Source organism: Trichoderma breve, chromosome 1, assembly GCF_028502605.1.
Source record: "Trichoderma breve strain T069 chromosome 1, whole genome shotgun sequence".
NCBI classification, from domain to species: domain Eukaryota; kingdom Fungi; phylum Ascomycota; class Sordariomycetes; order Hypocreales; family Hypocreaceae; genus Trichoderma; species Trichoderma breve.
Window position 1 is genome coordinate 6852227 of NC_079232.1, and position 25510 is coordinate 6877736.

Below are 25510 nucleotides of genomic sequence, written 5' to 3' on the forward strand. Positions count from 1 at the left end.
CGCCTTGCCCAAAACGAGTAACCTAACGCGAGTCTAAATGAGGGAATATGTTCCGCGTGGAGTTGAGAAGACAACCAAGAAGCTTCTAAAAAACGCCACTTTGCGGAGAAACGTTATGGAAGGCGCTTCGATGGCATCGCTTTGATTCGAAAAACCGGTTTCGTCATGGAGCTATGGAATAATTCGGGTAGCTAGAGGCACTTGGCTGACTCTGGCAATGTTTAGCCATAGCGCGTGGGTTGACCAGTCTCGCAGTGAGAATTCTCTGACAAACTTGGTAATGCAGCTGCCAAGGATAACACGTTATTCAAGAACACCCATCCGAGGCCGAGGTTGCACTAGGAGTATTGCGAGAGAACTCACAGAGTAACATCATGACGACACCGGGGTCGATTTCCAGTCCGAGCTAGGCTAGCGGTCAATCTCAGACTAATGAACGGCTCCATATTTGAGCATCATCTGCATGGCTGTACGCGGACTCGATGAGATGAGATTGGTCTGTGGAGATGTAACTGATCAATGGGTTACTCCAGATGCTCTGGCTCTTGCAGTTGTTCTGTATACTCTTGGCGGTAAGTGTTCAATCAGAGCAACGATAAGTGTTCATGAAGTGTTTTGATGTCACGGCACTAAGAGAGTCAATTGGCTTCAAAAGCGGACCGAATTCTTCGCATCGTGTAAAATCTGGAGCGTGAATCCGATGAATGTCACTTAGTGCAGTTCGGAAGACGAAGAGAAACGAAGAGCGACAGAGAAACTGTTCAGAGACGTCAGTTTGTTCAATTGCATCCCGCCGTCTCATATCTCGTTCGCCAATCGCATTGGTTGCTCGCATAGAGCCTCTACTACATATCGTAACTCTAACTATATTCTAACCGAATTAAAAACTTACCACTACTTCTCACGCCATGTCTCCTTGATGAAATCGGCACATCTCTCGGCCACCATCATTGTCGGCGCCATTGTGTGCGCACTGGGAATCTTGGGAAAGACACTGGCATCGGCAATACGAAGCCCTTCGATGCCAAAAACACGCAGTTTCTGGTCTACAACACCGTCCGATGCGTCGAGCGACATGCGACAAGTACAGGAGTAGTGCAAAGCGCTCTGGTAAGCACGTTTGGTATAGTCGTCGATGGCCTCATCTGATATGTCCTGCCACTCTGGAAGCTCAGTTGTGCCACCCATCATCCTCTGTTGCTTTGGCAGTAGCTTCGTGAATCCTAGTCTTTGGTCGAGATATTCTAAATCCATACCGGGTCCATAGACTAAAGGCGCTGAGTGCGGATATCCCGAACGGGCAAACTCTTGACCTAACCGCAGCGCGAAGCGAATGGCCTTTCGCATCGGTTGGAAATCTCTCTCGTCTCTAAGAAGAGGGTGAGTGATTTCAGGAGGGTGCTCGGGATTTGTGGTGGTAAGCCTGATGTTGCCTCTGCTGAAAGGCTGCACCAATGTACATAGCCATGTCAAGAGTGAATGCTCCGTGATGTAGACGTCAAAGTAGCTTTCAACGGGAATGATCATAACCTCAATATCCGGCGCGTTCTGCGGCTGCATCGAGTCCATTGTATCTTCATCATTGCTCGAAGTCTGCACCTGCATAGTTGCATCGTCAATGGCAGTCGTACGAGCAAAGATGGTGGAACTTGTTGAAGAGGTTGATAAGAGACCACGACCGAAAAACAACCAGAGAATAAACTGCCAGATAAATACAAACGGATTATAAAGGCTGTGAATAGTATCTCGAGTTGGAACGCGCGACATGACGGGCACAGCGACATGATCCATCAGATTGTTGCCTACAGCGGATGACTCTTGAACGATGGGAATCCCAAGTTGTTGAAGATGATCTTTGGGTCCGATGCCGCTGATTGGTATGCGTTAGCACTTTTGTTACTTTTGTATATGACGGGATGGATAGAATACCTTCTCATCAGGATCTGTGGAGTACCGATTGCCCCGGCGCAGAGCACGATTTCTCGTCGTGCCTGAACATAGCACTCACGCTTGTCTGTCTGCCCTCTGCGCCGAATTTGGACGCCAATGACCTTGCGAGACTTTGTATCGATATCAAGTCTTGAAACCGTTACGCCGGTGCACACAGTAAGGTGTGATGCTCGAGCGATAGCAGTCTCTTTGCTAAGCCATGCCTGGTACGCAGAGATGCGTCTCCCGTTGCTATCAATGGCCTGGTCTAGGCGAAAGTAGCCCTGCGCGCTCGCATCTGGGTCGTTACAGTCGTCATGGACAGGAAGCCCGAGTCTGCGGGCGGCTATCTCAACGTAGGGATGAAAAGAGAATGGATAGGCAGGCTGGCGGGTTTCGACTGGTCCATGATGGCCTCGATATTCGGCATCTGGATGGCCGATGGCGTTTTCGCTCTTGCGAAAGTAAGGCTCTACGCTCTCCCAGCCCCAATCTTTTAAGCCCAAATCCTGCGACCACTCATTGTAGTTGCCAGGTGGGCCTCGAGTCAGCAGCATGGCGTTGATGCGAGTTGAGCCTCCAAGCGCCTCTGCCCAGAAGAGAGATAACTTTCGGTTCAATGCCGAGGGCATCTGACTCAAATGCTTGACGACCTGCAACCCAGACATCATGGGATTCTGGGAGAGCAGCGGGATGCGACTAAAGAGATTGTCTTTGACAAAGCCCTTTTCAAGGAGCAGCACAGATACTGCCGGATCCTCAGAGAGGCGCGAGGCCAAGACACAGCCAGCGGCGCCACCTAGATGCCAGAGAGTCAGCAGCTGGATTCTCATTGTGACCCCAGGGCATTGCTTGACTTGCCTCCGACAATCACATAGTCGTATATCTTCCCGTCTACATCCTCGGGCGTGCGCTCTGGATAGGAGCTACCAAAGGGCCACATGGTGTTGTGGTGAAGGATGAAACGTGGGGTAGCAAAGAGAGCTGCAGACTGATGGCTGAGTGTCGTGCATTTATGTAGGGCGACGGAGCTGAAGAGTGTCAGCGCTAATGTTGGCCAAGCTGTTAGTTGCACCGAAATCAGCACCAATTCCAACACGATGGGCACTTGCGCAGTTGAATAATCATACACTCTGATTAGTATATTGTAGATGAGCAGCTTTGTGAAAATGGCATTATGTAGTAACAGAGCCGAGGTAAACGTACCTTGAACAGACTCTGGTAGATGCAAGACAGATTCAGCGATTGAGGGGTCTGGCGCTTGTTTTCCACAAGGCTTTGTCGTGCTCTGGTTCTCTTTGAGAATCTTAGAAGCAACGCGGCTCGAGATGGAGATCAAAGTATGATTCAGATTGAGTGTTTTTGGCGTTGATTTGTTAGTTCTTCGAAGAAATAATTTTGAATTGCAAAAGACTCACGAAATACCTGGTTCATTTGGGTCAAGAGCGGTTATTCACTGGGTAGAGGAAAAGTTGCACATTCCGGCAATTTGCGGCATCGAACAATCATAGGCGTGGAAAGAAGTGCATAGCAGAAGATTGTTGGAGGGATTTCGGAAATGGGGCTGACGACTGTGAGTTGTAAAGACTATGATTTTGGTTTGAGAGGGAAAGAAGCTGTGGTTTTGGTGTAGTGACCCGATCCCGTGACGATAGCAGCATCAACCCCAATCTTAGGATAATAAGCGAGAGAGAAGGTACAACACGATAGTATTCATGATGACAATGTGACGGTATATCGAATAAAAGATTGTGATTGTAGAATGCATGTATGCCAATGGACTCAACACCAGCATCCCGATGAACGCCATTCTCCATCTATTCTATGCATCTCAAGATATCAATGGGAATGCTGTTTCGACTCCATCAGTTTCGTCGCGAACCGGCTACTCTTTGTCCACATGCCATAAACTTTCTTCAACAACATCAATGCTTGATTCATCTCCAACTGCCTGGAGCGTCTGCAGCCGCTTCATCCAACCCTGCAAGCTTCTTCTCATGCAGTTCCAGGCACAAGTTATAGCTCTGGTTACTCGAAACCCTTCTAACTGCTTTATTTAGTCCCAGTTGCAGAGCCACTCTCAACCTCCCAAAACTTTCTATATCTCGCAATAGCACATCGGCAATCCACTTCTCGAACACGTTTACGCCACCCCTCTTCCATTTCTTCTGACCACTTCTCTCTAACACGTTGAAGCCACTCTTCGTCAGGCTGCTGCTGCAAACAATAATCCGGTGTAGCCCCCCTTTGAAGAAGAATCTCAACAATATCCCAATAGCCGCGAAAGATTGCCGCGTTCAACGCACTGCCGCATTTCCCACCGCGTGCGTCAACATCGGCCCCTCTATCCAATAGCAGCCTAACTGACTCCGTCTGGCCTGAGAAAGCCGCTGCCTGGAGAGCTGACCCGAAGATACCTCCTTGTATGTTGACATTGATATTTGGGCACTGCTCGAGAAGGAATTTTGTTATGAAGGAGTTGGCATCGATATCCCTGAGATCAAGAAGCTCGGGTTCTCTCACACATGCCGTCTGAAGTGCGAAGCCATATTTGCCACCCTTGGCATTGACATCGGCGCCATGTTCAAGTAGCCAGTAGATTCTTTCGTGCCATCTCCGCTTTGGTATCTCTTTTCGTAGATCACACATCTCTATTGTGGCATTTAGAGCAGCGGCGAGCCCCCCACGCCGGTGATTGGTATCAGTTACTTCAAACAGAAGTTCCAGCATCTCGATGCCATCCCAATTCTGTGGAAGTTTCGGCGTTTCGAAAGGATATAGTGGTATCCGAGCGGCCGCGTCCCAGGCCGCATAGTCCCGCTGGTGGATATTTGCTCCGTATTCAATCAACAGTCGCACCAACTCAGGGGCTCCTCTTTTGCAGGCGCTTGCAAGAGCTGTTCCATATTCTCCCCCCTCCGCATTAGCATCAGCGCCGTGTTCGAGGAGTAGCCGAACCAAGTCTACTTCTCTACGAGTTGCACATGTAGCTATAAGTGCTGTTTCATATTCCTCCCCTTTTGCATTCACATCAGCGCCATGTTCGAGCAGACAACGGACTACCTCCAAATTGAGCGCGTCGTTGTAGCAGGCAGCCTGGAGAGCAGTGCCATGTTCTCCACCGACTTGGTTAACCTGGGCCCCTTCGTTTATGAGCAACTGTATAATCGGCACAGTCTCTTCACTTATTTCCTGATTCGAACTGAAGGCACCTCCAAAGAATGGCGTTACTTGGCCACCATATATAGTGTGAGTCAAAACAGCATGCAGTGGTGTGCCATGCGAATCGCTCTTCGCGTTCACGTCAGCGCCTTGGTCCAGTAGCCAACGAACCCTTTCTTTGTCTCTCCATATGCAGGCCGTGTGTAAAGCTGGAGGCTCGTCGATCCTGGCGCCATTCTCAAGAAGCAGCTTCAACACCTCGACTGCTGACTTCCTTACAGGACGCCCTTCTCCCCATTGTCCCTCCTGCATCCAATCCCAATCATCGCGATCGTCCTCATTAACAACAAAGCCCTGTATAATAGTCCCCTCTTCAATTGTTCCGTTTTCGACTAGAAGTTGTATTATCTCCATTGCCACTCGGTAGTTGGGGAATAGGACTTCGTTATCGCACGCAATCTCTAGCGCTGTGATCCCATCTCCATTCCGAAGGTTCGGATCCGCATTGCACTGCAACAGCCTCTTCACGTATAGCGGTACTTTCCTCAGTGTCATCCTGTCGGAGGAATATGATAGTCGAGTTGAACACGCAATCTGGAGTGGCGTGCCATCATTGGCTAAAACATTTACATCGGCGCCTCTTCTTAATAGTAGATCAACATTTGCATCGTGACCGTGCATTATAGCCTTGTGAAGTGCTGTCCCACCGTGCTTGTTTTGCATGTTTATATTAGCACCACTCTCAAGGAGAAACTGCAGTTGCTCGTTTGACTCCTCAGGCATGCATGTGAGCAAACATTCGCCCTTTTTCGAAGAATTGTTGACATCGGCTCCGCGGTTCACAAGAAACTTGATCGCATCCAAATGTCCCTCTGCCGCAGCTGCTTGCAGAGCCGAGCCATATGTACCACATTGCGCATTGATATCTGCGCCTGCTTCGAGAAAAACCTGCATCATATCTATCGATCCTATACAGGCCATTTGCTGCAGTGCTTCATCCAGCTCTTCAGACGTAACGTACTTATTGGCACCGGACTTCTGATGAATCAACATTTCAGTCAGTTGAAAATGGCCACCCTGGGCTGTATAACAGTATGGCTTCATTATATATTCCCTTTCATCATCGCTTACGATGAGTAGGGTGAGTAGACTTCGGCTATGAACAGCCAGTGCACTCATCGCGTCACTTTCGATCTCAGGTGACCATGACACTCGTTGAATCCCCTCCAGGTGGGTCATCCAGTAATGTGCTGCGTATCTCGCCAAGGGATTTGATTTGTTCACGACGTCGCCATTGAGAGAAGGTGAAGTGTAACTCGCAAGCCAGTTGTTCAAATGATTCAGATAGGCAAGGCATGACCGCACAATAGAAAGCTCAGCATCAAGCTCTATAAATGAGAAGGCCTTGCTAGGGCCTTGCTGAATTCTCTCGGAAATTAAATACTCTTTCAGAGAGAAATGGACAAGCCGGACTTGAGTGCTGGTTTCCTCATACTCAGAAAACCTGTCCTCTTGGGCGATAACTAGACCGGAGAAGTACTTCAGAATGTCTGCAGGAGTGAAAGGGCGTTCTGTCTCATTGAAGGTAATAGTATTATTATGCTGGCGGATAGTGAATATCTCGGCGAGTTCTTCGATGTGCAAGACTCTTTTCGAAAAGGCGAGCCATTTAAGTGAGTGTATGACTCGTTCTTGGAAAGTTGGTGGGATACTCTCTAGAACTCTATTATAAGTAGCGTCAAGTCCAATGGGGAGATTCAGAAGCGCCTCTCGTATGTCAGATTCGGATGAGAGACTCTGGAGTGCTTCTAACTGAAGCCGGACATATTGGAACCTTGATACACTATTAATTGAGATGGCCGCTATACATGAACCAGAAACCGAAACTTACATGCAGTCAGCTTTCCCTACGAGTGATTCTCTCGCTTCTTCCTTTACGCTCTGCGGCCAAGATTTATACTCATCACCGTTAAGCTGAGAGTCAATGTAGTGATTGATATCCCTGTTGATTGTCTGCTGGCGAGCTAATAAGTCAATTTCGTTCTTATCTGTTGAGGATAAGATGGGGCGTATTTTATCGTCGATATCTGGTTCTTTCCGGCTTGTGAAGAAAAAGTGGAATTTGCTAGGTGCAATTGCAAGTATACGCCGTAAACTCTTGAGCAGCTTTGCCCGTTGCTCATTAAGTAGTGGGCACTCATCAAGAGCATCAATAACGATATACACATTAGCGAATTCTGATGCGGATGCAATTAACACTGCCTCAAGCGTCTCGGTATCTGGGCGTTGGCCGTTGAGTTTGTACTGTCGGAGGCGTGCGGTTAATTGTGACCTCTGAGTCTGTCGAGAGCAGATTTGCTTAGTGAGGGATGCGAGCATGACATCAACCTTTTGTTTCTCCGGGTCGCTGAAGCTAAAGTAGAAGTATGATACCACAGTCGACGGTTCCGATACATATTTATCTCGAAGGTGTTTAATGACAGAAGAACTCAATATCGATTTCCCGGACCCGGCTGTCAGGAGTCAGTTCCAAATCTTGACCAATAACACGATTGTCATTAAGCGGCTCAAACATAAAGGCCAACATACCCTTGCCATGGAGCCATAACAATGACCCGTCACTCGTCTCCCAAGTCTTGAATTCCTCACTATTCTTGATCAACCATTCACACGTGCCGGCCTCTCGTCTATCAAGCCCTGTATTGTATATTGAAGAGGGGTCAACATCGCATAGCCATTTTAGCAGATCAGCAAACTCGCGATCTTCTAAAGCGGAAAGTTTTGCATTCATCTGTGAGAACGTGTCTATTGTTGTCAAATGCTCCTCATAGCGCTGTATGTCACGCCATGTTACTTCGGCGGCAGCAAAATTGCGCTCATGTTCGCGAATCTCGTCAATCAGTAAATCCCAGTCTTTCCATTTCACAGCATCAAGAGCGTGACGGAGAGCAGAGCTTTTTGCGTAGTGACAACAAGCCGTAACCTGGAATCTCAGAATGTGTATATAGAGCTCTTCTAAGGCAGTCCTGTACTGAGTGTGAGACTGCCGGAATCTATCATGATTGTGTGTTCCAGACTCATAGCATTCGACATAAAGTTCTTCTCTCATTTGGCTTTGCACAATAAGAGAAGCGACATACTCTAACCCTTTCGCTAGGGTAGTCTTCTCTTCCGACATATTCGTGAGAAGCTACAGTTGTTTGGTAAGTATTGAATCAGCAGGAAAGATATTGCGACTTAACCCACTGGCAGAAGAAAGCTGACTCCAGTCCAAGCAATTGAGGTATAGGGGTTAGAGCTTGCGGCGTTGCTGATGTAGTCGTTGGCTGAATTGACAATGTTCAATACAAGCTGCATAGCGCCTTTTGCTTGAGTTCTAAAGTTTCCTGATCCGGGTTTCAACTCATCTTTGTTGACTTCTTCCATTTTGCTTTCTAAGATTGCTTGCATCCACTCTCGCCTATTTTGTTTCAGATTGAAGGTTTGCCCTAAGCCAGCTGTAACGCTGCCAGTGAGCTTGGCTTCATAGTCTGCGATGAGTGCACCATCCTGCTCTCCGAGCTTCTCGTATGCCATGTTCCACAGCTCTCGAATTGGTGTATCCAGAATTTGGCGACCCCTGAAGTTTTCGGGCGATTTGTTTACCCCATCCGTACCGTCTGGTGGTTCATTAGGTTCCCTACTCTCAACCTGCTGTCGGTGTAATTGATGTCCATTCGTATCTGCGGTGTCAGTTCCACTGCTAGTTCCACTGCCAAAAACCCTGGAGAAGCGCTCCTTGAACCGATCTCTGCGGCCCATTGCTGCTGCAGTGAATGCGGACTGATTGCTTGCTCATATATATATAGTATTTCTAGCTGCAAATAATGTTGCAGCAGGAAAAATTCGGGAGTGGGGAAAATAAATGTGAGCGCCTTGCTGCCCAATCATCCAAGACTTCCTGCATGTTCAGCCTCGATGAACCAGTAACAATGATAACTGCAATACTCATTGGACAGGGTTTTGTATGGATTAGCCGATTGGTGGTCCAGTCAGCGCGCATGATTGATGGCCTAACGGTTGGTCGCTGATCAATTCTATCTTTCCCTAGCGAATGGTATTTGGTGGAAAACCTGAAGTTGGACGAATAAGTTAATATTCGGTAAAAGACCAGAGATTATTGAAGTGACTGGATGTTCTTCGACTAGGTACTCCATAGCAATTGATCCGGCCGATGAGGCCAAATGAACATTGGCAATTAGAGCAGATCGGAGCTGCGACGGCTTTAACGGCGGAAGAACGCTGATTGGCTGTCTCCCAAGGAATCTCGGCGGAAGAAAGCTGATTGGTCAGTTGGCTTCACTTATTCGATCTCCGGTCCAACCACGGAGTCGAAATCTCGAAAGCAACGGCAAACAGTTCATGGAGATTGGCGGAAATAATGCCGAAATATTTGTAAATGCCTCCTCAATTGTGTAACAAGGCGACTTGTGCCGAGCTCTTTGGCGAGATGGCCACTCGTATAAAAGGGTGGCTATCCCGACGCTCTTTTGGTTTGTTAGAAGCAGCAAACAACAACATTCTACCGCAACAAATTTGACAATAAAAGATAACAGCAATGTCTCAAGCAGTTCCCAAGATTGTTACTCGAGCGTTGGGTAAGAATGGGCCTCAAATCCCTCGTCTCGGCCTCGGCCTCATGGGTCTGAGCGGACACTACGGCCTGCCCGCTCCAGACGAAGAGCGTTTGGCTTTCTTGGACAAGGCATATGAGATGGGCGAGAGATACTGGGACACAGGTGAGCCAGTAGCAAACCAACTTAGATACTCATGACACGCTGGCTAATAAATCTTCATACAAAAGCCGACATGTATGGCGACTGCGAGGATCTCCTGGGAAAATGGTTCGCCGCCAACCCGGGAAAGCGTGAAAACATCTTTCTCTCCACCAAATTCGGTATCCAAGTACAAGGCCGAAGCATCAAGGTCGACTCTTCTCCGGAATACTGCCGGCAAGCTGTCGAAAAGTCGTTGAAGCGACTCGGACTGCCATTTGTTGACTTGCTCTACGTTCACCACCTCGACAAGGTCACGCCGATTGAAAAGACGATCCAGGTCATGGTCGAACTCAAGAACGAGGGAAAGATTCACCACCTTGGCCTGAGCGAGTGCAGTGCTGACACGCTCCGCCGTGCTTCTGCGATCCACCCCATTGCAGCTGTCCAGATGGAGTACAACCCGTTTTCTGTGGAGATTGAATCGCCTGAGCGTCGCTTCCTTGAGGCTGCTCGAGAACTCGGAATCGCCGTGGTAGCATACAGTCCTCTTGGAAGAGGGCTTCTTACCGGATCCATTTCATCGAAGGAGGATCTTACCAAAGCAGGCGACATCCGAACCATGCTGCCTCGATTCAACGATGAAAACCTCGAGAAGAACTTGGCAGTCGTCGCAAAGATTTCCGAAATCGCAAAAACCAAGGGCGTCACTCCAACCCAGCTGGCACTGGCGTGGGTCCTGGCGCAGGGCGATGACATCTTTGCTATTCCCGGAACAACAAAGGCACACAGACTTAGTGAAAACCTCGGAGCCATGAGCGTCAGCCTGACTGCAGAAGAAGAGCAAGCCATTCGCAATGTTGGAAAGGAAGTTTTTGGAGCCCGAATTCATGACAAGGTTCCCGGTGTAAACATCTTTGGTGACACTCCACCGCTGGAGGCATAATTGCATATGGACGTGGCTGTACTGTATGAAAAGAGGAGGGTATGTAGCAGTATTTAGTCAATATATGCCATGCTAGGTTTTTGACCAGCTCTATGTGCTCAGTAGGGAGACTCTCATAGTTGCTGTTGATCATGTGAACAGAGAGGGTGTAAATTAACATTGACATTGTTCTAGTGTCAGTGATTGACCATTCAAATCCCATCCCTGAAATCCAGGTCTTGTAAAAATCGTTGCGGTTCTGGAATCTCGTCTATACACTTGAGATTGCCGCTTTGGAGACTCCACGTCTCTTGCATGCCATGAGTAGAGGACAGCATACTGTGGAATGCGTCGTGTGCGTCGTCGACACTCGAGGCAGTAGAGGCCAGCTCAGGCAACAAGGACAATGGAGAATCATCCCATGCCCAAGAAGAAGCCAGAAGACTACCATCCAAATTCCCTGTCTCTGCTCCTGTGCGGGATCCGATAATATTGCTCGGTGCCCCTTGTTGAGAATCTTGTCGCAGAATATGAACAGTTCCCATATATGGAAACTCCATTTCGATGTTGCCTGCTTCTTCTCGAACAGTGCACTCCATTTCCATCACCTCGCTGGGCTCGCTCCATGCCCTGTAACCCAACCCATCTGCAGCAGATGCCTCAATAGCGCTTAATTTCTTCAAGGCTTGTGCCGCAGAGGCACACAGAACATCATCATGTTTATGAGACACAATGTCCAAGCTGCTGATAGCGCGCTCAACTAGCAGCAAATCTCCTGGACGTTGATGGTCAACAGTATTCTCGCGGCCTAGGCGATGACTGTCTAAGTGGGACAGCAGAAGAGTCAGAGCAGAAAGAATGATTTTGAGAGAGTTTCCGCGGTTCGAAGGTGTCACGCGGTTGCGACCGATCGGGACAATAGAGCGGGTGAGTAGTTCGCGGCTTGCAAACATGGCGGAGATTTTAGAATTTGTATAGTCTGGCGTTGCCTCGTCGGTAAGACAATCTCTGATACGCGGCAAAACATATGGTAGGTGAAGTAACAGCACAAGATTGTAGTAATGTAATTGAAGAACGACCTTGACAGTCATGTCCTTTAGCTCTGCATTCGTATTCGCATCTTTGAGTCGTGGAAAAGCCCACCAATCTGCGGGAAAAGATCGCGCCGCCTGCTTCAACTCGTAATCGATGTCTTTGGTCTCGTTGTAATGGTTATAGAAGAGCTCGTCTGTCAGTTGCCCGTGTTGCATCAATTCGTTTCTAGATATGATGCGACTTGTAAGAACGGCCTGAATGCGCTCCATTTTCTCATGAGGCTCTGTTGGCACGAAGTCTTGCATAAAACTATCATCTTTAACGGACATTGGAAGGCAGAGCACCAAAGCCATATAACGATCCATGAATATGAGCCGAAACCATAGAGTCTTGAGGCATATTGGTGTTTGGCCATTGGTAGCTTTGCGTTGCTTATTTTGTCGCCGTACCTGTGGTATGTGCAGGCCCATCAGCTGAGCAATACTCAAGGCTCGGCGGAACACGAGCCATGCCAGTCGCGTCTGGCCTGTAGAAACATGGTATAAACCTTCGAGCATCAAAGTCTCTATCCCTTCAGGCGAGACGACAAGCGCGTCTTGTGAGGTGACGTAGCGGGAAGCAGCCTCAAAATATTGGTCTGCAACGTCAGTATTGGAGCGATCAAGGCACAATTCGGAAATATCAGATGTTCGTTCTGACTGCTGGAGGCAAATGGCGAGTTGAAAGAGGCTCCGGGCCAGGTCAATTGGTTTGGGATTTGGCGTTGAAGATGTTGGGTGGGTTATTTGGCGAGGAGGAGCAGCAAGTCGAAAAGGATCAGTGGACAGGCCTCGAAACACATGCATAGACATCATCAACACCTTGTTGTGATGCATGATACGAGTGGTGATGCTGACAGACGGGAGGATGGATTGCAATAGGAGAGTGAGTGAACTGCATCGAGGCGAGCCACTAGTTGGGTCTGGCGGGAGGAAAGATGGATGTGCTGATGAGATCAACGACTTGGATCCATTGTTGAGTGAGGAAGGAGAAATCCTTGCTGGCGCCTTGTCCAACTTGGGGAGGAGCCTGCGTGGAGGGTTGGAAGAACCTGCCGACCCCTGAACCTGCTGTGCTGGGTCGCTCCGACCTAAGAGGCAATGGTTCGAGGCACTGGGAGTGGTTGACTGATGTACAAGTTGATCAACGATGCCCTCGAGGTGTTCCATCCGCTCTCCAGCATTTGCATGATGATTCGGCTGCTCTGCTGCCTGTGTCCCCAAACACTCCTCAATATGCTGAAGGACGCACTTGGATCCGCGACGCTTACAAGACACGCAGGCGCCTGAGCTGCTCTGCTCAAAATGGCACCGAGTCTTGCGCCGTTTGCATTCCCAGCAGCTTGTCGTGCCTCTCCGGAGCTTCCGGCGCTCTATTCTTGCGGGAGTTGATGGGCTCATTTCGGTGATTTCTTCAAAGAGAAATGAATGTGCAGTGTGAAGAGTCTCTCCAGACAGAGAAGCAATGCTCAAGAGTGTCTCATCTGGACTCTAGCATTATATCGTCAGGCTAGGCAACGATGACGCTGGCTCAGAGGCGAAAAGTTGAATCAAGGCTCTAACAGGTGGCATGAACGAGACACAAATGAGTCGCTAATGAAGAAAATTATGAGAAAATTCGGTGGGTTTGGCAGTCGTACTTACTGTCTTTGGATGATGATGAGAATGAGCAGATTCGAGATGCAGGAAGGAGAGAGTCAGTTGGAGTCGAATGAGGCTTACGTAATGTATACGACAGCCAATGAAAGTGCGTGCATCACTGATCATCGGTTATCGGGACGTGCCTACCCTTTACCACCGATTTACAGCTGCCAAATTTGCTCTACGTACAAACCAGTCGGAGTAATGAGGTGTAGGTGATGTTTGAGCCTTTGATTCCGATGTAGAAAGATGTTCTAAATCAAGGGTTCCTTGGAAAATTAACAGCAGCGATAAAGACGCATTTATTCATATAAGTGATGGTGACTTGATAGCAGCCATAATGCAGTCACTAGAAGGATACGCGATCTGCACAGGATTCACAGGACAGTAAATAAATCAACAAATGACAAACACTAAACACCGGACACCAGCTAACAGAAGCAATTAACCATGAATAACTTCATAGTAGACAAAAAACCGGCAGTTACCCGCTGTAGTGAATCGAGATGGCTAGCTTGCGTGATTGAAACCAACTCTGGCATATATTGGCTGATATGGCTCAGCAAGATTCGCTATTTGGATCATTTCTGCCTAGATAGATGACATCTTGATCATTCATCTGCTCTCGCAAGCCCCGGTATAGCTTTTTGTGTCAGAATTTCACCTTTTCTTGTATTAACCAACAACTCATTCAACCACTCGGTTACCTATACTTCGATCAAGCTGCCCATCATTGAGTATCCGCCATGTCCACATCGCATCACAAGGATCTGGAGCGACTCCTCATTGATGAGAACATCTTTCCTGAGGGGTACCATCATCCAAATGGCCATCCAACCCCCAAACCGAGCAATCTAGACCAAATTTTGGAGGACTTGTCAGTTATGAGATACGACATGCGAGACGACTCAACAGCCGAATTCAGAATATTCCAGCAGATGAATAACAGTGTCTCAAGAAGCACAATAATGCGCAGAGTAATTCCAATCCTTGAGGGCAGTGCAGGCACCGACATCATGAATGACGGCGACATCGAGTTGGATAACTTAGCCCCTCTTGTCGAAGACATCGAAATAGTCCTTCAACCAGACTATTTTAATGGAGCTCCTTTTACTGCTGTATATAAGCAAGTAAGAGACGCTCTGGGTGGAATCATCATACCGAGCACAGACATCCGAGTCCCGGTAGCTCCAAACTTCTTCTTAGAGGTTAGAAGGCCATCCGGGAACGCCGTCACCACAAAGCTAGAAGCATGCTATTACGGAGCATGCGGCGCGCGATTAATGAACGCAATGCAGAATTATTTCTATGGCGGCGATTACCCATATGACAACTACGCCCATTGTTTCACCGCAACGTATATCAATGGCCTCCTCAAAATCTACGCCCATTTTACCACTGCGTCGGCTTCTACTACCGGAGCATCGCCGGCATACCACATGGTCGAACTCAAAGCCTTCAATATGACGAGCACCTACGAGGATTTTATTGCTGGTTGTGCTGCTTTTCGGAATGCGCGGGATATGGCTGCCAAATTCAGAAACTGCTTCATTGCGCGTGCGAACGAAGAGGTGTCAGAGTATAGATTGGAGGAAGACGCAAATGAGGTTGCAAATTGAACACAACGAAAGAGACTTGTGACCCTTCATGACGAGTGTCTTTGCTTTGGGGATGGGCATATGCATACGCGAGGTATTCCTATTTGGACTTCAGCCATTCACTCTGATAGACCATATATTCCTCCCATGTCTACTTTACATTACTACAATAAAACTAGGGAAATACTAACTAACCCCCCAAGTCTGCTCATCCGTAGCTGTATTGAACATACAACAAGTAAACCGTAATCAGTACATTCTGCCGAAATTGGCAATGTCGCAAAAAACTTCAATACATGACAACAGTACCTACCTACCTAGCCATCAAATACACACCTCAAAGTAACAGATCCGATGTACTCCCCGAAGCAGCATGCCCCTTTGGAGGAACTGGTGGCGGAGTACCCTCAATCAGCGTATTCAGTGTCGAAGGCGGAGAAGTCGATCCACTAGATGTCTCCTCCGGGCTTTGAGGCTGTGACGCCGCAGAACTTCCAAACGGCGCAGTGTCTTTTACTGGCGGTCGTCTGCCCTGCGCGTAATCTACCAATCTCAGCTCATCAACAGACCAGCTCTTGTAACAGCCATGACACGCGATGTTGGCAAACGATAGTATCAGATTCCCTGGGTAACCAGGGTCCTGTTCAAGATAAGCCTGATATGTAAGAATATTCGTGCCGGGAGGATCGTAAATGGAATAAGTCGTCCCAAATAAGCCAATGCGACTCGGAGGGCCTACCGTTGAACCGAAAGCTGACGGTGTAGAAGAAGAACCAAATGCTGGTGCAGCAACGGCAGGTGTTGTGTTGGAACCAAGATCCGACGGTGTGATAATGGAAGCTGTTGTGGTTGCCGAGTTAAAGGGAGGAGCTGCAGTTGTTGAGCCGAAGATTGATGATCTTGTAGAGGGAATGGCAGGCTTTGGGCCAAAGAAAGAGCTTATCTGAGCAGGGGTTGTAGTTGTCATTGAGCCCAAGACTGATGGCGTCGAAGTACTAGCCGCCGTCGAACCAAAAGCTGATGGAGTAGAAGTAGTCGCTGCAGTCGAACCAAAAGCTGACGGCTTTGAAGTGGTCGCAGCAATTGAACCGAAGGCCGACGGCGTAGGGGTACTAGTTGCTGTCGAGACAAAAGCTGATGGAGCAGAAGTAGTGGCAGCAGTTGAACCAAAGGCTGAGGGGGTAGAAATAGTTGCTGCAGTTGAACCAAAAGCTGATATTGTAGAAGTACCAGTTGCCATCGAACCAAAAGCAGACGGCCTAGTAGTGTTCGCAGCAATTGAGCCAAAGGCCGATGGTGTAGAAGTGGTCGCTGCTGTTGAGCCAAAGGCTGACGTTGTGGAAGTATTCGTTGCTATTGAACCGAATGCCGATGTTGTAGGCGTAGTTCCTGCCGTCGACCCAAAAGCCGAAGGCTTAGAAGTACTGGTCGCCGTTGAACCAAAAGGCGATGCTGTGGAAGTAGTCGCCGCAGCCGTTGTCGAACCAAAAACCGGCAGCTTAGCAGCAGAACCCTGTGCTGCCGCAACGGACCCAAATGCCGAAAGGGGAGACTTCAACGCAGAAACCGAGCCGAATACCGGAGTTGTCGTAGCCGTCGATGTTGATGTCGTAGTAGAACCAAAGACGGACGATTTAGGAGCAGCCGTCGTGGGTTCCATTCTCATACCAAACGGAAGAGGAGTAGGAGTAGGAGCTGTAGAAGTCTGGCCTTGCTTGCTCGACTCAGCGGTCGTCGATTGTCCGCTGTTGGTTGAAGATGTAGATGCTGTTGTTGCGGGCTCAAAACTCGCTAGAAACTTGCTGTTCGGAGCAGCTATTTTTCTTTCTGGCAGAGAAACAGGAGGCAGCTTGACTCGGATCTTTCTCTTAGTAACATCTGTCTCAAGAGCGTCTGTCTTGGGAGAATCTGTCTTTGGTGCAACTGTCTTTGGCGCATCTCTCTTGGGTGCCATCTCGACAAATGCCTCTGGTAAATCTATCTAATTACATTAGAAAATGTGCGTTCCCACCTCGTCATCAGACAGTTCTTCTGGTAGGGTACCTGAAAAGTCTCTGGGCCGAGAACGCTGGCAGCTTTGCAAACCCGTCTTCAATTTCTCAATCTCGTCCGCCAGTTGGCTCCTTTCTCTTTTGACTTCGTCCGACTCTTCGACCAGTCTCTTCACAATCTCGTCGCTCATTTGTGTGACGACTCTTGCGCTCAAGATGTCGGGGAGCTTTGAGATCAGGCAATTCTCGACAACTAGGTGGACGACGTTATCCGTGAATGTTCGCCGGCTCATCTTAGGTTGTTAAATGTCAGCACATGAAAGAGTAGAGTTGGTAGGAAGAAGTGTTGACTTACCTGGTAATGTGTCAACATCATGTCAACGGCAATGTCAATACCGAAATGGCTATAATTGCTGGTATCGCTTTGAATCAGGACGTTTAAAACATCTTCAGGCTTTAGCATCCGATACTCCGTTGTGTTGTAAGCGATAGAATTTTTATCAAGGAGATCTGCAGAATCGGATTTCATGCGCCTAAGTTTGCGCCTCCATACTCCCGCTCGGAATTCTATCTCAAGCGGGATTCCATGTCCGGATGTATAAGGACGCATAATTTCGTCGAGTTTGTCCTTGAGCGTATTGTTCATTGAATCGAAGAACGGATCTACACACTCGGTCAAGATTGCGTCTCTTGTTCTCTCGTCGTCTTCCAAGATGTAGTCGAATATCTGATAAATAAACAGTCTCGTTCTCTCTACAACATTGTCTATGTGGCATTGAGCTATGCGTTGCCACGGCTCAGACTGGTCTCGGAAAAGCTGCATGATGAAATCGTTGCTCGGTAGCCCAGAGAATTCCGCGCCTTGACTATCCGATGCGAGTGACTCTATCCTGGTAAAGGCTGTACCTTTGTCTTCTACTACTGAATCTGGAAAGTCGTATAGGTTGAAGTATGAATCGGAATTGATAGGCATATCGCCCAAGGCATCGATCAGCATTTCCTCGTCAGTTAAACCATTCAATGGGTTCTCTCTGGGCTGAGGTTCGTCCCAGTTCATCTTGTACTTGGCTCCCTTTTCCCTCATCGTAAAGTCAAATACATAATTCAAGTTTCGAAGCAATGCTCTCAACTTGCGCAATTTGACTTTGCTGCTTGCTTCTGGGTCTGAGGGGGTAGCGAAGAATGGATCATTATATCTTCCCTCCACTGCATGCTCTGCCAATTTGTGAAAAGCCGTTGATGTGCTAAGAAGATAATCACGCATCTCGTCGGAAGTGGTCCTCGTTGTTCCCAGCTTTGCGAGACGCCTTTGGCGATTCTGCAAATTGCCATCAATGTCTCTGATGAGCTCGGGCAGACTGCTCTTGATCTGCTTGAGCAAGGCTAAACCAAGACTTTTCCGAAGACTTTCCACCCCTCGGTTGCTCAGAGGTAACGCAGACCATGCTCCTGTTTTGAGAAATTTTTCCTCTTCGGCGTCTCTCTGATCAAAGTCTAGCTCTGCTTCTTTAGGCCCTCGGTTGCGTAAGACATGCCAACCTAGGCGAAGCTGGTGACTGGGCTCTTGCCCTCTCACGAGACGCAGATATTCATCTTCTAGATTTGACCCTGGACAGAGATCGACTTTTGTGATGACTCCAATCGTGCGCTCCCTTGCCGTGTCATGCTGGAGAGCCATGTCGAGGATTGCATGCTTGGACAAAGAGAGGTCTGCCGATACGACCATGAGAATGATGCTGTTTTTCTGTTTCATGTAGTCCCCAACCATATAGTCAACGGTTGCCTTCCATTCTTGAGGTTGTGACGATGTCCCAGAATGGAATATTCCTGGCAGGTCAACTAGAGTCAGCGACGGAATGTCTGGCCCGGAGATTTCCACTCGTAAAACATGGTTGGAGAAGCCAGTTGTCTTTCCATCAGAAACACCAATGTGCTTCTTTGCTCTACTGATGATATCGGGCAGTTCCGATCTTTGGAATCCGGTCTCATGAAACGGCATGCGCGGTTGATTAGCAGCATCAACATCAGTCGCATATCGAATTCTCAAGTCAGTGCTATCTATAGGCGCCCTTCGAAGCACCAGCTCTGTAGGAAACCGAGTGCAGATGCCATCGCTGACGGGGAAATGAACCCGAGATATCGCTTCTAGAACGGAGCTCTTGCCTGAGCATTGATCGCCCACCACGATGATCTGGGGCAGGTCGATGCCGGCAATGCTCAAATCTCGAAGGCCATCAATAGTATCGAGAAGTCTTCTTGTTTCTGCATTGTTGAGCTGCTCAGCTGTCGCTGAACCGAGGGCTGTAGTGTCGCCCATGATGATGTGGTTGTGGTTTGGAGGAGAGAAAATGGTTGTTTGAGGTAGGATGCGTGCAGCTGAAAGATGGCAGGCAGGGACTGTTCAGCTCAGAGGGCAGGAACGGGGTCTCGGCCACTTAAGCGCCGAATCCTCTTAGGGACTATAAACAACAGCAAGTTATCTACCTAGTAGGATAAAGTGATTTTATTTTATTATTTTCTACTGATATCCGTAGATTATGCAGATGCTGCCTATTGACATGAAAATTGCGCTCTTTATGTGCTACCAACTACTAGCATCTACTGCCTGGTAGTAGGCAGCTTAGAAGAGCTTCCTTTCAGTTGAGCTGCTGCCTACCGAGAATACTGGCACATATTCACTGTTTCAGACCAAGAGCTGCCACAGCCACCCGCGGCAACATATCAAATAACAGTGACAGGCTGCCTCGTGAAGAAATGTGACCAAAACATGCAACCAGCAGCGAGACCCTGGTCTCCTTCCCCCCGCTTGAAACAGCTGACCGGGATTGGAATCCGTCGTATCAGCTGTCACATCTGGCGCTAAAGCTGCGGCTGAACAGGTTTGGGGAAGATAATGAGCAGCGCGTCGAAATGGTGGTGTGTGTTACGAGAACTTGTTCATTAATTTTATCTAGCAAGTAAATCTCTAGCTCTTTAATATCTACTACAACGACTCAAATAAGGATACACCCTGTGGGAACGGTCCCGTGTTATCCTTCTGGAAAACAGTATCCACGTTCTGCACCGTAGCCATGGACACTGAACCAACGGTGTTCAAGCTGTACACTCTAACCTGGCTCTTCTTGCTGAAAATGCTACTAAGCAATGACTTTGGCGCGCCGCTATCAATTCCAACAATCTGAGTCTGGCAGTTCTCCTGATCAGTATTTGAGCACGTTGTGCTGTGATCGTTGAAGAACGAGTACAGGCCCGCGCCATAGCAGAGGATATCGCGCGAGCTGAGGACACGCAGCGCCCAGCCGTCCTTGCAGACACCGGAGCGGCCTTGGCAGAAGTAGTTGAAGTCTGGATCGGTAGAGCCAAAGATGCTGGTGATGAGGTTGGAGGGGGACTGGAACTGGGTTGCGTTGGGATGGGGCTGGTAGTAGGCGGTTTCGGTTTGGATGAAGCCCATGAAGACGTTTTGAGTCTTGGAAAATTCGTATTGGTAGAGGGCGTTGTGCTCAACGGCAGTGCCCCATCTAGAGAGAAAAGAGTTAGCAAATTATTCAGTGTGACTTGATGATAGGATTTTGGAGGACTTACAGCCAAATGTTTCCAACGGCGCTTTCAACCAATAGGCCGCGCACACTGTAGACGTCAATCATCCGAAGGCTAGGATCCTCAATGTCGTGGTCAGAGGCCCAGAGCCAGCAGTTCTCCATGTACAGTCCCTGGGCAACGGGTGTAACGTGCATCATGGTATGCGCCGCGATGCAGTTGGGGTTGATGGTGTCGCTTCCAATGTTCTGGGGACAGTTTGCAAGCTGCAGGTTGCTGCCCTGGAAACCACCGACTCTAACGTGAACATCCCACATGCCTGAAGGGCTGGATGCTGTGCTGGCGAGGTTGTATTCAATCACGATGGCACCGCTGGTAGAGCCTTGTGTGCTGACCACCATGTTTGACCACTCAATCTGTCCGAATTGGCCGGGCAGTCCAACCTGCACGACGGGCTGGGGTGCAGATGCCTTTGAGAAGAACGGGCCGGATCCCATAATGTTGGAAAATGCTTCACCGACGATGCGAGCTCCAGGGGGGATCTTGATTGTGCTTGTGACCTTGTAGATTCCGCCATCCACGAAGAGGACTTTGCCTTTGCGCACAGCGGTGGCAATTGCGGCGTTGAGTGCCTTTGTGTCGTCGGTAACGGCATCTCCCTTGGCACCCAAATCGCGGGCGCTGAGGAAGTCGGAGACGTCGAGGTTGGCATACAGGGGCTTTGAGCGTGTGTAGAAAGCTCCATTTCCAACGGTGAGACTGGATGGACGGGGGAACGGAGTGGCTGGTCCATCAACATATGTCGGGCCATGGGGATTGTAGGTGTTGCCGGTTACATAACCCTTGATGGTGGTGTGACCAGTAGAGCCAGCCAGAACAGTATTTCCGGTAGGGCCTTGAATTGCGATGGGAACGTTTGAAAGCTGAATGTTTTCGAGGTTCAGATTTCCTGCTCCCACGGGTTTGGACGTGGCGGTCTTGGCGGTCTTGATGAAGATGTCGGTGTCGGAGATGCTGGAATCAATCATGGTGATGCCACCCACACTAAGAGCTCCGTTGCCGTCGACAGCGCTCATGTCAAGGCCGACAGAGCAGTTGTTGATGGTAATGCCCGCATATGTCCAACCCCAGTCGAAGCCTTGGCGGATGGCTGTCTGAGCGTTGTGGAAAGTGAGGTTGCGCATGGTGAACTGCTGGCTTCCGAATTGAGCGCCGAATTTGCCACCGATGAAGGTAATGTCGGTCAAGAAACCACCGGAGCCTGTGATGAAAGAGTCAGCAATTCGTGAACTCGCGCAGAGGTGAGAGTTGGGGGGAGCGTACCATCTTCCATAAAGATACCCTGGTGGGCAGTGTTTGGCGCGTCGCTCATCACGATGCGAACGTTTTGAATGCTCGTAGCCTAAACAATGTGGATTAGAAATGACTTGTATGATCGTAGAGATAATCATGAAGCACATACTTGAGCGGTTGGCCAGTGAATTCCAGTTGGGCCAGAACCTTGGTCATTGACAGGCGGGACATCAGTCAGATCAATGATGAAGTTGGCAACCTGTCGATAGAAGATGTTGGTTGGGCCCCAGATATGGTTCTGCAAGTTTCACATTAGCTTCTGACAAAAATTCATGGACATGTCTGCCAAAGTCAGAGAAACACACCTTGTCACCATCGATAACGCCCAGGCCAACGCCGCCGAAATTGGGGCTGGCCTTGAGAGTTGGCAAGTTGACGGCATCACCAATCATCATGGTGAAATAGTAGTCGATGATTGGAGATGATACCACGTAGGTGCCTGGTGGGAAATACACAATGGCGGGAGTAACGGTGCTGGACGAGCAGTTGTCTGGTCCGCAGCGACCACCCGAGGTCATGGCAAGGTTGATGGCAGCAGTATCATCAGTAACGCCATCACCTGAGCTAGATGATCAGTGAATTGTCTCCATGGGGGGAGTGAGGAGATTCGCACCTTTGGCACCGTAATCCATCACATTGCGAAAGACTTTGTAGTCCGAATCCGCAAACGGCGCGACACCCTGATGCTTGATCTTATCGAGCCAGTACTGTGTGGGTGGTGGCGGCGTTGGCTTCTTGCTAGGCAGCTTGGAGTGCAGGCCATTGTCTGCCTTGAAGTCGAACCAGGCAGCAAACTCTTGCTGAATGCTGTCAACAAAAGTTTCAATCTGGGGCACAAGGCGACCAGAGCCAAAGCCTGCCTGGGAAAGGTGAGGCAAGGCCAGAATTGGCAGCAGGACTCCGCGGTTGAGGGCCTTCATGATGAAGGACAGAGGCGCTGAGGAGGAGGAGGAGGAGAGAAGGAGGATGGGAGGTTGAGAAGAACCCAAAGTCAACTACCCAGGAACGAAGTGTTCTGAAGACGGGATGAAGCGAGGTTAATATAACTAACTGCTCGTCGAAGCTAGTGTGATTGCAGCTCCATCAGCGACATGGGTGCGGGATCGACCCAATTGATTGGGATAATTTGTCCATTGTGGCATTGGTCTTATTCTTTCTCATCTCACACTCTCTCTGCACCTGTTCCTGTACGGTATTCCGGCATCCCTGTTTCCCCGTCTCAGCTCCTGTCATCCGATGATGCTACGATGGAGCACAACCCCCAGAGCCTGAGCCGGGGATGGTGATGACAATGCCTGTCCGGAGCAGAGCCCTAGCCCTGAACAGGCCTAGAGACAAACCTGACAACCCCAGTTATAGGCGGTAAGCTTTGCGGGGAAGGATCAAGAATACGCTGTAAATCCTCGGTACGGTCCCCGGACTTGGATGGATGGAGCTCTTTTACCGAACACTCCATCGGACTGTTTTCCATGGGCTGAAGCTGCGCCCGCGAATAAGAACAGCTGGGGAACACTAAAGCCGCCAGTAGGCCCGTGAATTCGCCGGTGGCGGTTGGCAAATGATACGAAAGGTTTTGTTTTCCTGCAGTGAAGCTCGATGACCAACCACCAAAGTGGCAAGGCGGCCCGGGGAGAATAGGCCTTAACGCTGGGTTCCCCCCATGGTCATGTCAGTTCATAAGCAGTCAGCCTCAGCAACCCGTCTGTGCCTGTCTGTCTGCATAGGGGCTATCGTTCTACAGTCGGGCCGAGGAGGGTTGGAACAATGAGGCTAGAATTAGACATGCTGGAGACTATCGTTTTTTGTTTTGCGTTGGCCAAGGGAGCTTTTCTCCAGATGTCATAGGATGGCAGCCAGAAGAATCATCGACGACGTTTCTGATAGGACAATTAGAGGAAGAGGGGAAATAGAAAGGAAGAAAAAAAGAACAAAGAGCAGTTCCGACATGGCCGGCAAATGCCTCGCCTCGCCTCGCCTCACTTCATCTTCTGAAGCGAACAAGAGCCATAAAAGAGTATCAATGACTGTTCAACCCCAATGGTGCCTTTTGCAAGTTCCAGGGCACCGGCAGCTCTCCACGGCTGTTTCACATCTCGATCCTAGGCATCGCCAAGGCCATATCGCAAGTCTTAAGCCTATTGCTACTGTTAAATCCTCGGCGGCTCGATTGTTGATCCGGCTCGTGCCAGACGAATGTCACCAGAAATAGCGGGGAGGCTTCAGGGGTAACGCGATCTAACTCCGGATTTTCTCTAGCGTTTGGAGCTATTGACAGGCACGAAAAGTAAACAATCGGGCCATCGAACTGATGGCGGTTTGGACATTTGACGCGATTGGCTGGACAGAACTCTTGAAGAAACGCGTGTGAATGTGTTGAGAATGCACACAGAACGGGTTCTGGCTAAAGAGTGTCACGGAGCAGTCAAGTTGAATTTATATCGAACCAGTCGCAGTGCATGAGGCTGTAATTGCTGATGCTGTGCGGCGTCGAGCGTGTGGAATGGTATCATATGCGGCAAGATCTAGCGCAGTGCTGGTTTGTTAGTACTGCGATAATGCCGGATCGCACGCCCTGATTAACTGACCTTTTGATAACATGGATGTCGGCGGCTGCGTTGATTGAAATGGAGATGAAGAAAATGAAAAAGGTAATGGAGATTGAGGAAATTTGGCAAAGGAAAGGCGTGCCGATGCCTGATGTTGCTGGAAAAGATACACCAGAGTATACAAATAGACGAGCAATACGCGAGCTCGCTTGAGCTTCAAGCGAAAATTGTGTATCCCACAATACCAGTAAAACACTTTAAAAAGGAAGATACGGATACCGTGCAAGTCATCCAACCTGCAGGAAGAATGAATAGAAGACCGTCAACATCGACCTTGACCACCAACACAGATATTGAGATTCTGCATTCCATGTGGACAAAAATGTCCGCTATACTATCTAACATGCACTCGCACTCAATTTGCAATTTTTTCTCCAGTCTCAACTGCACAAGATTATTCAGCAAGTCTCTCTGCTTGAGGTTCTGTCTAGCTCTTCATCAGAGGTTCTGTCCAAAGTCTTTGTACCCTCTAGTAGGCAGGTCATAGGAAGGTACTTGTTCACGTGGCTCGCAGCTCGATGTCTCCTCCTCTTTCTCTTTTCACTTGACATCAGCAATCTTTTCGCCACAGAAACGACAATCATGTTCACCCAAAAAATTCTTGACGCTGCCAAGGACTTGTTTGAACAGAGCGTACAGTCTTTTTCTTTCCCCTTCCATTCACTGGATGATACGAATTGCTGATGAACTATCGCAAGCAACAGAAACTTCCTCGAGCCTTGACTGCGCCGTCGAGCTCATTCCATCCAATGTCCGATTCCAAGGCTTCTGTACACTGCCGGGTAGCGCCTAGGCAGATTGAAGTTGATGGACATGTCAATCATCTGCCGCCCGTTCCAAATGAATCACCACTATCTACGTGGAAAGGGCGACATCAGAGGTCAGTACCAGTGTTGCAGTGGTAGACAGGCTGCTCATTCAGCCCAGCCGTCCATTTG

The 25510-nt window shown here is 49.0% G+C and overlaps 7 protein-coding genes across 7 annotated transcripts; 2 read left to right on the forward strand and 5 right to left on the reverse strand.

Annotated features, from left to right (window-relative positions):
- Positions 1–894: 894 nt before the first annotated feature.
- Positions 895–2872, reverse strand: T069G_01998 (GMC oxidoreductase domain-containing protein; the record flags this gene model as incomplete). Its single annotated transcript, XM_056169208.1, has 5 exons — positions 895–1228; positions 1319–1554; positions 1600–1870; positions 1930–2728; positions 2791–2872. The coding sequence occupies 5 exons, from the start codon at positions 2870–2872 to the stop codon at positions 895–897; spliced, it is 1722 nt and encodes a 573-aa protein (XP_056034524.1).
- A 1109-nt stretch (positions 2873–3981) lies between these two features.
- Positions 3982–8892, reverse strand: T069G_01999 (ankyrin repeats (many copies) domain-containing protein; the record flags this gene model as incomplete). The annotated part of the gene is made up of 6 exons (XM_056169209.1): positions 3982–6129; positions 6223–6934; positions 6983–7604; positions 7681–8281; positions 8338–8525; positions 8601–8892. 6 exons carry the CDS (start codon positions 8890–8892, stop codon positions 3982–3984), a joined length of 4563 nt encoding a protein of 1520 aa, XP_056034525.1.
- A 796-nt stretch (positions 8893–9688) lies between these two features.
- Positions 9689–10791, forward strand: T069G_02000 (aldo/keto reductase family domain-containing protein; the record flags this gene model as incomplete). Its single annotated transcript, XM_056169210.1, has 2 exons — positions 9689–9869; positions 9935–10791. The coding sequence occupies 2 exons, from the start codon at positions 9689–9691 to the stop codon at positions 10789–10791; spliced, it is 1038 nt and encodes a 345-aa protein (XP_056034526.1).
- A 191-nt stretch (positions 10792–10982) lies between these two features.
- Positions 10983–11723, reverse strand: T069G_02001 (uncharacterized protein; the record flags this gene model as incomplete). The annotated part of the gene is made up of 1 exon (XM_056169211.1): positions 10983–11723. One exon carries the CDS (start codon positions 11721–11723, stop codon positions 10983–10985), a length of 741 nt encoding a protein of 246 aa, XP_056034527.1.
- Positions 11724–14230: 2507 nt separating this feature from the next.
- T069G_02002 (uncharacterized protein) lies at positions 14231–15103 on the forward strand (the record flags this gene model as incomplete). Its single annotated transcript, XM_056169212.1, has 1 exon — positions 14231–15103. The coding sequence occupies one exon, from the start codon at positions 14231–14233 to the stop codon at positions 15101–15103; it is 873 nt and encodes a 290-aa protein (XP_056034528.1).
- Positions 15104–15419: 316 nt separating this feature from the next.
- T069G_02003 (dynamin family domain-containing protein) lies at positions 15420–19390 on the reverse strand (the record flags this gene model as incomplete). The annotated part of the gene is made up of 10 exons (XM_056169213.1): positions 15420–16025; positions 16083–16435; positions 16508–16580; positions 16662–17059; positions 17126–17366; positions 17429–17800; positions 17855–17934; positions 17980–18442; positions 18650–18933; positions 19000–19390. The coding sequence occupies 10 exons, from the start codon at positions 19388–19390 to the stop codon at positions 15420–15422; spliced, it is 3261 nt and encodes a 1086-aa protein (XP_056034529.1).
- Positions 19391–20056: 666 nt separating this feature from the next.
- T069G_02004 (pectate lyase superfamily protein domain-containing protein) lies at positions 20057–22886 on the reverse strand (the record flags this gene model as incomplete). Its single annotated transcript, XM_056169214.1, has 6 exons — positions 20057–20594; positions 20659–21874; positions 21937–22015; positions 22076–22204; positions 22272–22525; positions 22580–22886. The coding sequence occupies 6 exons, from the start codon at positions 22884–22886 to the stop codon at positions 20057–20059; spliced, it is 2523 nt and encodes an 840-aa protein (XP_056034530.1).
- Positions 22887–25510: the final 2624 nt, after the last annotated feature.